The sequence below is a fragment of the Nymphalis io genome, chromosome Z (genome assembly GCF_905147045.1).
Source record: "Nymphalis io chromosome Z, ilAglIoxx1.1, whole genome shotgun sequence".
In the NCBI taxonomy this organism is placed as follows: domain Eukaryota; kingdom Metazoa; phylum Arthropoda; class Insecta; order Lepidoptera; family Nymphalidae; genus Nymphalis; species Nymphalis io.
In genome coordinates, this window is record NC_065918.1 from 14,291,442 (window position 1) to 14,303,849 (window position 12,408).

The 12,408-nt window shown below is 31.2% G+C and overlaps 1 protein-coding gene across 1 annotated transcript; it reads left to right on the forward strand.

The window, feature by feature from the left end:
* The first annotated feature begins 1,516 nt into the window (after positions 1 to 1,516).
* On the forward strand, positions 1,517 to 8,839 carry LOC126780520 (N(G),N(G)-dimethylarginine dimethylaminohydrolase 1). The gene is made up of 5 exons (XM_050505085.1): positions 1,517 to 2,011; positions 4,656 to 4,758; positions 5,195 to 5,292; positions 5,979 to 6,206; positions 7,023 to 8,839. The coding sequence occupies exons 1-5, from the start codon at positions 1,748 to 1,750 to the stop codon at positions 7,128 to 7,130; spliced, it is 801 nt and encodes a 266-aa protein (XP_050361042.1). The 5' UTR covers positions 1,517 to 1,747; the 3' UTR covers positions 7,131 to 8,839.
* Positions 8,840 to 12,408: the final 3,569 nt, after the last annotated feature.

Genomic DNA, 12,408 nt, shown 5'->3' on the forward strand with positions numbered 1-12,408 from the left:
CAAATCATATCAAGACTATTCAGCCTGGCGCATTCGCCACTAATGCTAATTGTTGAATAAAATTTCCTAACAATAGGACATGTGATAAATATATGTTTATTCTTTTTCTAAAGTTTTATGTAATTCCAATATAAATGTTATCCAAATACCCTTACGTTTTTAATTTTGGGTATTCTTAGTTAATAGATTTATTTTTTATGTTTAATGTGTAAAATTACATTGTATTGGAAAATAAAGTATTAGATGAAATTGTATGTATATTATTTACATTTAGTCTAAATTATCTACATATCTAAATATCTGTCGAGCCGGTTGGCGTGGTTGGTAGATACTTGCCTTTTCACGCCGAAGGTTGTGGGTTTGATTCCCACCCAGGACAGACCTTTGTGTGCATGAACATGTCTGTTTGTCCTGAGTCTAGGTGTAATTTTCTATATAATTATGTATTTACAAAAAAAAAGTAGTTTATGTAGTATATCAGTTGTCTGGTTCCCATAGCACAAGTTTAATTTGCGATCAGATGGCCGTGTGTGAAAAATGTCCCAGGATATTATGATATAATTATATGAGTATAATTATGTCACATTTTATTACTAAATGAATTCTATTAGATTTTGGCCTTACATGAGATATGCTGCCTATTACTGTATAGTCATTAAAATGCTTGCTGCAAACAATTACAAGCGAGAAGGAAAACGACCTGGTACGCTAGGGTTAAATAAAATGATAATTTTTTTTACAACTTATAAACAAACATAAATTAAATTTTTAAAATCATAATCGTACCGACAAACACGCTAAATCCATTGTACAAAAAGAAATCTATTTTATAAACTTATTACAATACATAATAATTAAATGTAGTGAAAATTCCGATATAACTCAACTATATTATCAAAAAACGATTCGATAATGATTTTCATAATATGCATCAAAACATCTCTTCGATTGTTTGCTACTAATTTTTTGCCTAAGTCGGGATACGAAACCCGGGTTAAGAGCTGATGTGATGGTCCTTTCCTACTCTGCGAGAGTGGGGACGATAAAATCGATACCTATGTGTACTCGTACTCACTCGTATTACAACATAAGTGTTACCATTCACATTTTTATTGTATTGACACAGACTCCGCAGGTGAAGCTTTTTTTTATCTTGGAAATGCTGTTCAGCTTCTTCAGCTTTGAATACCACACTGCGACGTTTTGTCGTTGACCGTTAGTATCTTAGTTTGTACACAAAATTATAAAACGCTCGCATTAGTTTTCCAAAAAGTAACAACAGCTCGCGCATTTTAAAATTTGTCTCTATTCACCAAAACCGGATGCCGAGAAAAATCTGTATCGATGCATGCTAGGAAAACCACCAAGTGACGCGTCGCAGTGTGTAGTGTGTGTTTAATGGTCCTTATACTCTTTGGTTTACAATATTATAGGTTATCTGACATCTGTGACCATAACCATAAACCAGTCACTGAACTGAAGTATAAATTAGTAGGTATTGGAAATTAATTGGTGATATAGTATAGAAATATTAAATACCTATACATTATATTTAGAAGCAATCGACAACTAGTTACGACGACATAATATATTAATTATATTGATTTGAGTCAGACCGCGTTGGAAAAATAAGTTTCTGTGAATATATCGGTAGATCAGAAATATTAATAAAAAAATTATATTTTAACCGGCATTAAGCTTCAGTGTTTTCATTTGAATTTGATTCGGGTGTCATACATCATTAAGAATGGATTTTAAAATGCATGAATATACCCATGCTGTCGTCGGGAAAGTGGTTCCTGCTCTTCGTGCCACTGATCGAGCGGATATGAATGATGCTAGGCGACAATATGATTATTACTTGAGATTACTTAAAGAGCTGAATCTCGAACTTATCGAAATAGAGACCGATGCATTTTTCCCAGAAAACATCGTATTTGAGGATTTAGCCATCGTTTGTCATGGTATTGTTCTTATGCCGAGACCTGTTTCAGCTACTGAAGAGATTATTGTAAGTAAAATTTTACAAAATTATAACTATAAAATTTTACATAATCAGCTGAATGTGTGATTTCTTGGATTTTTTACTTTACGATTAGTAATTACTACTAAAGACTGAATTTTTTGTTTCTTTTAAATCACTACCATACTAAGGTTTAGTAGTGGTAGTATCATTTAAAAGCCTTTAATTATTTTTCTTTAATAAAACTGCCAATTATAGATCTAGAAACTGGTCAGAAATGTATATCTTATATTATTAAATGATTATGATTATATAGGTCAAATTTTCTATTTAGATAAAATTGACATGTTAAATTTATATATAAATATGTACCTTTTCTAAGAAATATATCACAAGAAGTACTAAACATTAGAGCCAAGCGACACTCGGTCATGCAGGTACTTGTTTTGAATTGTATCCAGGAATTGCTTTCTTAAAATCTCAATCAATTAAAATGTTAGTAAAATAATCTATGTTCAAACATATTCCACTTATATCATACAATGGCTATAACAGTAGCTCTTTGAATACATTTAATATACTTGTGGGTGTCATACCCACTTTGTTTTTATGAGGGCTAGTCTCTGTAACAAAACAACACTGGAGATTATATCGGTATCAATGTCAATTAATAAGGGGAGTTAGCTCTCTTACCCCCCCAATTTAATTTGACACCATTTTAGTCTAAAATTATAGAAAATTATAGTTCAGAGATGACTAAACCACACACCCAAAATCGAGATGTGAATTCCTAAAACAACCCTTGTAAATTTTTTTAATACACAAGTTATTTAGAGTAATATGCTTTTGTTATTTAAAGTTAAAAATAATAATTGGTGGTTGGTCAGCCACACCTAAACTTGAAATATGTTACAACATAATTGCTAACTTAATCAAAAAGTATTATATGTTGTTGTACAGATTGATATGGACTAGTAAGCTCCTTTTACAAATTCCAAAATCATAAATTAAAATCAAAAGATGCAAGTGGCAGAGCTTTTCACTTAGTATGTTATCAAGTAGTAGCTAAATTTTCAGTTAATTTTAAGTAACTTCATTTATAATACGAGTCCACACATATTGGTCTCTTCTCTATTTTGTTCTTGTGCAACTCTTGTTTTAGGGATATCCCTGTTTTGTAGTCCTTCTCTTGGGTAACATAGGTTTAATTGCTTACTCCATTTGATTATTTTACATTCAAATAAAATGACATCACCTTATTTTGTCCTAACAACTCTGACCTCATAATTAACCTGCGTCTAATTTAATAGTTTGTAGGTCGTAATTCTCTAGAGATGAATTATATTAAAATTATATACTATAAAAACCATGAGTAATTACAACACAATATGAAAAAATGGGGCAGATTAATAGCCATATCTATTTCCATGTTAATGTGAAACATGAAATTAAGTTACTAGTGGCATTGTCTCGCTTTAATAAAGTATATATCAATCATATTGAAAAGATCTAAAAAGGATTTGTTAGTAATTTAGTCTTATATATTTAGAAAAAATATTGTCTTATTGCTTATATAAAAATATTGTAACAAGATATATATCTATTATGGGCTAAATTAACATTTAAATAAAAGAATTTAATTGATAAAAACAAATAAACATCTTTAACTTAAATAAAAGGATTTTGACATTAACTTAAATTAGTGAATAGCATTATAATGTAATTATGAATATTTAATTAAATATTTAATATCATATGATTTAGTCATGCCGCAGACATTATTCATAGTAGTAATAGTACTAGTGGTAGCATTTAAGTTACAGCGCTTTGATTTTTTTAAGACAGGGTGTACTATATTATTAGTTCATATCTGCTTCTGATGCTGAAATGCAAGTTTCTTTTGAAAACAATAAAATTGGAGATGCAAACATCCAGGACCTATGTATTTTATTTTATTTATGATTTAAAAATCATATATTATGATGTGCACACCTGGATTGATCAATCATTGATATTATGACAGACTACAGAAAAATTGTCTGCCAGTTAGTTGCACAAGCATTGTCAACTTACAAAGCTTAAAAATTGCTTATGTCGGCCTCTTGCTTACATTACTTATAAAAAAAAAGCAAAGCAATGCAGCTGACATCCAGGCCTTTGATATTTAAAAGACAGATTGCATGAATATTTTTTTTTATAAATCGACTAAGTAAGAAATATGTGTTTAAAAATTGTCAATGGAAGTAATTAATGTTAGATAACCTAAAACAAATTTTAAATATTTGTTTTCTTAATTGTTCAGTTTTGTTTGTTTATACCACTCAAGATTAGAGGACAAAATGTCTGCCAATTTTTGTTTGTTTCTTATCAGCCTCGGAGACAGACATGGCAAATAATTCACACTATAATATAGATTATTTTTCACATTTGATGCCATATAATACAAAAATGCAGCAAAATAGGGCCTTATTTTTCTATGTAAATATTTATGTTTTTGATATAAATATGTGCTTATAAAAGTGGTACCATATTGAATCTGAAAGTTGTTAATATATAATTGAGTGAAACTAGTAAAAGCAGTATAGTATTTATAAAACAAACTCACACAACTCACACACAAAAAGGGCAAAAAAGAAAACTTCATTTACATTATTGTTTATATATTATGTTCATATCTTATTATTTTTTTTAGATGGCAGCTTTGAAAGATGTATTTATGGATGAACTTGGTCATGATATTATTGAAATCACTGATCCAGAGGCGAAACTTGCTGGCTCTGATGTTTTGTTCACAGGTATTTCTAAAAATTTTATTAGAAATAATAAATTTTAATTTATATATCATCCAAGGAATAACAATTGCTATGATGATATAGACAAAGACAAGCGTATTGATATCTAACCGTATATTTATTTCTATTACCATTCTGGTACTTGATAAGGAATTATCAATTAGGTGTTTTGATACTGGCCGTCGTCGCGTTTGGACTGTACTACCACTTACCATCAGGTGTAGTAGAGTCATTTGCCATCCCGGACATATATAAAAAAAAATAAATATATATATATATAATGAAAACTTAACTTAATATATAATAAGAAAATTAAATTAACTAGAATTTTCTTCATTATCCATATATATTTCATATCTATCTATCTAATATTATTATGTATAATAATATTTTTGCCCCAATATTAATTTATAATAATAGTTGTGTCTGTTAATTTTAGGGAGGGAATTCTTTGTGGGGATTTCTGAAACGAGCAATGAAGCGGGCGCTTGTGCACTTGCCGAAGCTTTTCCTGAGTTCCCATGCTCACCTATCAAGGTAATTATCAACGCAATAGATATAACCCTAGAAAGGAACTTCTTATTTTTGAATCATAAGGAAGGAATTATAACCAATACTTATACTTTTTAAATGTTAAAAGTCTAACTTTTACTTGAATTAAGTAAATATTGACTTTGTTTATATTTTTATTAGAAACCGTCTCGGTTTAGCATGGGTAGAATGAAGGTCTACATTAAACGTTTATGTCGGAATATTATACAAATAAATATTGGTTTGCGTGGCGTTGGTCAGTAAAGCTCCAAGTCGGATTGATTTTTCCGACATCTTCAAAAATCGTCGCCATATTTTTGCTAATTAACACAAAACATTAAAGAATTACACACTTAAACCATGAATCTCTAGTGAATCAATCAGTGAATCCGTTTGGTAGTTTTTGAGTTTATCGCGTACAGAACAGATGTAAAAGGCACTTCATTTGTTTAATACTATAATTCCTTATACATCAATAAATACATAATATTCAAAATGCATATAAATGTTCCTTTGTTAATTTAAATATCTTAACATTATTTATCTTAGAAGGCGGGATAGGGTGTCTTAAAAAAGAAATCCAAAAATAGAGTTAATCTTAGTCAAGCAGCCGGTGTTAATAGTCTGCAAAATTGAATGGCAAGCGAATGATGCGCATAGATGCTAATCGCCTCCATGTTACTGTTTTTCAGGTGGCCCAAGGTGTCAGACACCTGAAGAGATATTTCAGCATGGCTGGACCAGATATCCTCTGCGTGGCTTCGAGCAAAGAGGCCCAAGAGATGCTGAAGAGGATTGAAAGGGAGGCTACCTTCACTTACCAGACTCTCACTGTCCCCGAGAATGGTGCAGCCAATTGCTTATATGTGAATGGCACTCTCATACACCGTGCCATTGAAGAAATACCCGAATCTTTCAAGGTATTTATTTAATTATAAACTGCCTTATTACTAAATGTTACATAGTGGATGCTTAGATAAAACTGTTTTCTCCTTCTGTCATCATTGATTTGGCATTCGAAAGAAGAAGACAAGGCATTGTTTAACTTAGTAATGTTTATAAGTAAGGCCTATAAGATCCTCTATCACCAGTAGTGGCATATTAAAAATAAATTCATAATCACAGTTAATATTTATCTTTTTTATAATTTTTATAAGAAATCAGGTGAGCCAATAAGACCTGATTTTAAGTATCTGTGAATCTTAGCATGGATTTATTTAACCTTAGATTACATTGGCTCTGGCTGGCTCTGTATCATTAAAATATTACTTAAACTACGTCAAATAGAGGATCTGAGGTGTTATGACTAACTAACTAACATTTCAAACCAAGACACAGCAAAACAGGTAAGTATATGATGAGTAGGTACGCAAAACGAGTGACTATGATGAGCGGGTACGCAAAATAGTTGAGTATATAATGAGTAGGTACGCAAAACAGGTGAGTATATGATGAGTAGGTACGCACAACATGCTGATGATGAACTCCAGAGCGTTTTCGTTCACGACATCCATTCTCAATAGAAACATGCCAACTGTACAGGATAACATATTGCAGTGCATAAGTGTGCACCTTTGTACTATTAATATGCACACAAGTGCACTCCCATTCTACATCAGCAGGAGGTATCACTATAAAGCATTATCAAATAACTTATAAAGCTAAATAATTATTAATTCTAAACATCCCATTTGAACTCCCAACAACAATTTAAACATAATATGTTAATTTTTCAGGTATTTTGTGAGAAGATTGACTTTGCAAGGCGGTCGATTTGCTACTCTGCACTGGCTAAAGTCTCAACTGGACTTACCGCTTGCTGCCTCCTGGTGAGGAAAATTTAAACTGTCATTGCCATTTGGTATATTAAATAATTTGATGCGATACAAAACAGTCCCTTTAGTAATGTGTAAATTATATTAAATAAAAACATTTGATCCATTACTGGTTGCAAATTAAAGCAGAGATACAACATTTTATTTTCATTTTCAATGTTATATGCTATTTTAAACAATAGATAATATACAAATTAAAAAAGGGTTTCATAAAATAAATCATAATGACCAATAAAATATAAGCATGCGTGTCGCTATTGCGATTTAGAATTATAAGTTTTATAAAGCCTAGGAAAGAAACAGGTAAAATTTCTACAAATTAAATTGGTCATAGAAACAGATTAATTAGTTGCATTTTTTATTTATTCATAAATAATATATTCGGGCTTATTGGCCCGACTTATATAAAGCGATAAAATTGTTTGTCGATTTACCGTTATTTCGTGTTTTGGGTATCTGTTTTGTATCTCATCATAACTGTGTGTGTAACGAAAAGGCTAATTTTAAACTGTGTTCAATGAGCAAGTCCAAAATTTGACTTCTATTAAACAAAATTTGTTAATGCTTTAATACGCATTTGCCTTCTTTTCAAATTTCAATTTTCGAATTTATAAGCTATGCTTCAGTTTTAAGAGAATTCATTATTCCATTTTTTTAAATTAAATATTAGTCATTGTTGATCACTATGTTTAAAATATGTGAATTTTAATTACGAAACAAAAAGGTTAGTAACAATATTTTTAAACCTTTAAATAAATCGCAATACAGAGAAGACTACATTTTACCTCATGTAAGATAGAAACACATAATACTTATATTTAATCAATAAATGTACATTTCAAAATTGTTGCTGTTGCAATATTGTCATTAATGTGTTTCTACCTTTATTATTTAGTATATAACTTCCATTCCCTAAGTTCCAAGACTGATATGAAACTCTTTAAAAACTACTAGAATTATTATAACAATTATTTACTTAGATACCATTAAACTTGTTTCTCCGATAGGATTAATATTCCAAACATTCCCGATTTAGTTTTAATATCATCCTTATATACCTAAACTTACTAATAATAATTTAATTCTATTGTAACAAATATGTACAAAACGCATAAAATTCGTGTACCTGTTCATGTACTTTTCATTTTAATGTAGCTTTTATTATATACAACATTAAACATTTACACGCTGCCTACTCTACATGCACAATGTTTGAATTTAATGTTGACATCGATTTAGCCAGTGATTTAAAAAAACATGTAAATTTTCTCTTTTTACTAATAAATACGTAAATTAAATTAAAAAATTAATTATCGTTTAATTTTTTTAAAATGATTATCTAAGTATTATTTTTATATTAATTAGCACTTATTTGGTTGTTCACTCGGCTTCCGTTTTTGTTTCGACCGCCATCTTGTTTGCTGTTGGCGCACAAAGTCTATGGGTCCGTTCACACAGACCGGCTCGGAGAGGAGAGCAGATTTTTATCACGTTGGAAACAGTGTTTTGAGTGATTGTAGTAAAGTTTATTTTTGCATTTGCACCTTTTTTGTCATTAAAAATGCCTGAACGCGCTTCGTGTGAAGTAATAAAAGGAGCCGACCGGCTCCGCTTGCGTGCTCTTTCTCGCTCGCACCCGCTTTCAGATCTCTTCCAGCCGGTCGATGTGAAATAGTTGGCGGCTCCGCTCCGGCCAATTCCAAGCGTATACGACCCGGTCTGTGTGAAAAGAAAAAAGCAGGCCGATGCTCTCCGAGCCGGTCTGTGTGAACGGACCCTAATCGTACAATACTTTATTTAAATGTACAGAGCGCCTTCTTGTAAATGTTTCAATAATTTTAATGTCAAATGATAAAAATAAACATATACTTTAACGTTTTACATCGTCCCTATTGGTTTTTACAAACGGAAATTCTATTTGTTTATTTGGTATTACTTATAAAAATATTAAACATTTTGATTCTATAAATTGATAAAACTGTTTAAATCGATGATTGAATTTCAATAATAACTAAGATTTTACATGTTAATGTATCTCGTTATAACAAATTAATATATTGAAAATTATTTATTAATATATTATTGTTAATTATGTACGTTTATTACTTTTCTTATAAACATGTTTAATTGTAATTTTATTTAATTAAGTAAAAATATAATTTATTTTAATTTACCCATGACAGTACTACACGAAATTACCAGTACTTATGTAGGAAATTAAATTTCCGTTGAATGTAATTTGGTCAATTTTCGAATTGTGCGAAAGTGTTAAGATCTGATCGATTCTATAGTTTTTTAATGAATATTTTCGACACTAAAGTTTTCTCAGACAGGAAATTGTCATAATTTTAGGTGTTTTGTTTTCAAATAAAGTAGTCAAGTCTAGTAGAATGTATAGATGATAAATTTTATTTAAATGTTGAAATTGTACAAACTGTGAAACTTTTGAAACAAATCATTTGTCTGATTTTTTTAAATATTTAAAAATATACTATATTATGTTATGGAACATATTTCAAAGCAGTTTACTATTTTAAATAGTCTTGACTTGAACAAATAAAGCACTTGCTAGTTCCAAATTAAAAAAAAAACTTGATGTGATTCATTCAATTTGATGTCTGATTGTTAATCTTTAAAGTTATTAATATTATTAGATGTTTTAGATTACAAATATAAAATATTGGAATTATAATTAATTAAAAGTTTCAATTTTAAATAATTAACCAATAAAATTTAAATTCGAGTATTATTTAAGTATAAATAAGCAGCTATAATGATTATTATTCATGTTTATCTAGAACTATCAACTTTAAGGATAGCTTAATTATTGTGGTGACATTATCCTTTTTTTAAATAAATATTTTATGCATCATAACATTCTAAAAGTTATTATAATTTATAAATAGCATATATACAATCGATTTTGGACCCAACAGTGTAGTACCAACGTAGTTAAACTACTTTTACTATACCAAAATATAGATTAAAAATATTTTCCATGACAAATTTAAACAAAAGAGGAAATGTTATCGTCAGTATTCGAATTTTAAATAATCATATTTATTTTGCACAAATCGCTTAGAGCTATCACATATTAATTACGCACTTAAAGTATTTAGTAGCATTCCTTCAAGTATTATTGTATTATTGATGTGTATTTATTGGAACGAACATAAAATGTATTGTTATAGACGTATAAGAAAGTTATAATAGACAAGACAACTTCGAATGATTTAATTAAGCTAAAATATATACAAAACGGATAAGGGCTCGAGTTTCTTATAAAAAGGAATTAGTTGTTTATTTAACAATTGATTTAATATCTTATGACGTTCTAAATTAGAGCAATATTTGGATGTATCGTTTCGTGGTTGTCGTGATTATTATATCTGTTAGTTATATATCTCCCTATGAGATATTTTTATAGTATTTAAATGTATTAATATATAAAAATGATCTTGTCGAATGGAATTTAGTATTATGCAATATGCATATGCTAAGCCTTCGTTTATGTGAAATCTTATTTCACTTGACTTATCATAGTTAATAATTTAAAAAGTACATAATACCGTATGTAATGTAGAATTTCAATAAAACGTTATGAGTGGTATTTGATTTTTATTTTTTTTAATTTACCAAAATTGTATATATCTATCGATCAATCAATCAATCAATCAACAGCCAATCGTTGTCCACTGCTGAACATAGGCCTCTCCCAGGGTGCGCCAAAGCTCCCTGTCCTCCGCCTTCCGCATCCAGTTGGTGCCCGCCACCTTCTTAAGGTCGTCGGTCCACCTGGCTGGAGGGCGCCCTACGCTGCGCTTGCCGATTCGCGGTCTCCACTCTAGGACTCGTCTGCTCCAACGGCCATCGGTCCTACGACATACGTGACCAGCCCACTGCCACTTCAGCCTGCTAATTTTGCAAGCTATGTCGGTGACTCCGGTTCTTTTCCGGATAATCTCATTTCTGATCTTATCCTTCAAAGATACTCCGAGCATAGCTCGCTCCATAGCACGCTGAGCGACTTTGAATTTGTGGACTAGTCCCGCAGTTAGTGTCCACGCTTCGGCACCGTATGTGATGGCAGGTAAGACGCATTGGTTGAAGACTTTCGTCTTCAAACATTGCGGTATAGACGACTTGAGGACTTGACGAAGGTTGTCAAATAATGCTGCCCATACCAAGCGAATTCTTTGATCGGCTTCCTTCTCGAAGTTGTTCCTACCGACTTGTATTATCTGTCCTAGGTAGTATATATATATATATATATATATATATATCTATTCTAAGATTGAAATCTTCACCACAACCGAGTAGCACAACTAGCTACAGAATATAGCAATCGTGATGGAAAACATTTATAGTGCGATTCAAGGTTTGACAGTCATGAAACACTTTCATAACGTAAGAACTAGAAAGAATATTACAATCGTATTTTCACTTATTGCTTGGTTATTTTTTTAAAACGTATTTTTTTTTTTCGTAACGGTTGGTTCAAAGTTTAACAAAGCATGCTTATATATTAATACTAATATTTTGCAAATTTAAAATATTACATTATTTCTGAATGTTGGCTATAGTTCTATTCACTATAGTTGTCGTTAATTGGCGTAAAATAAATAATATGTAGAAATAATAAGTAATAATAATAATGTCCTCCAGACCGATTTCGGCCATGGCGGCCAATCTCAAGAGAGATTAGCCAACTACGCATGAGATATTATAGTGCACAAGTGTGTGTGCAAACAGGTGCACTCTCTATCCCCTAACTCTTATAATCCGATGGGATGGCAATCCGACACGACCGGAAAGAGTTCAGGCGCAGGACCAACGGCTTTACGTGCTTTCCGAGGCACGGGAGTGTACACACTTCCAACTTCCAGACTCCGGGCTGCTACTGACAATTTTCTGACAGAAAAACCCAATAACTTTTTTATGGCCCGACCTGGGTATTGAACCCAGGACCTCCGGGTCTGCGGCCTTATATCAAGCCACTAGACCAACGATGCAATTAAGTAATAAGTATAGAAATACATTACACAGCTGTTATTAATTTACTAGTTTTATTAACATCGAATAAGATATCTCTAAGCCTTAACAGTAACAGCCTGTTAATATCCCACTGCTGGGCCAAGGCCTCCTCTCCCTTTTAAGGATAAGGTTTGGAGCCTACTCCACCACGCCGCTCCAATGCGGGTTGGCAGAATACACATATGGCATAATTTCAATGAAATTAGACACATGCAGGTTTCCTCACGATGTTTTCCTTCACCGTCAAGCACGA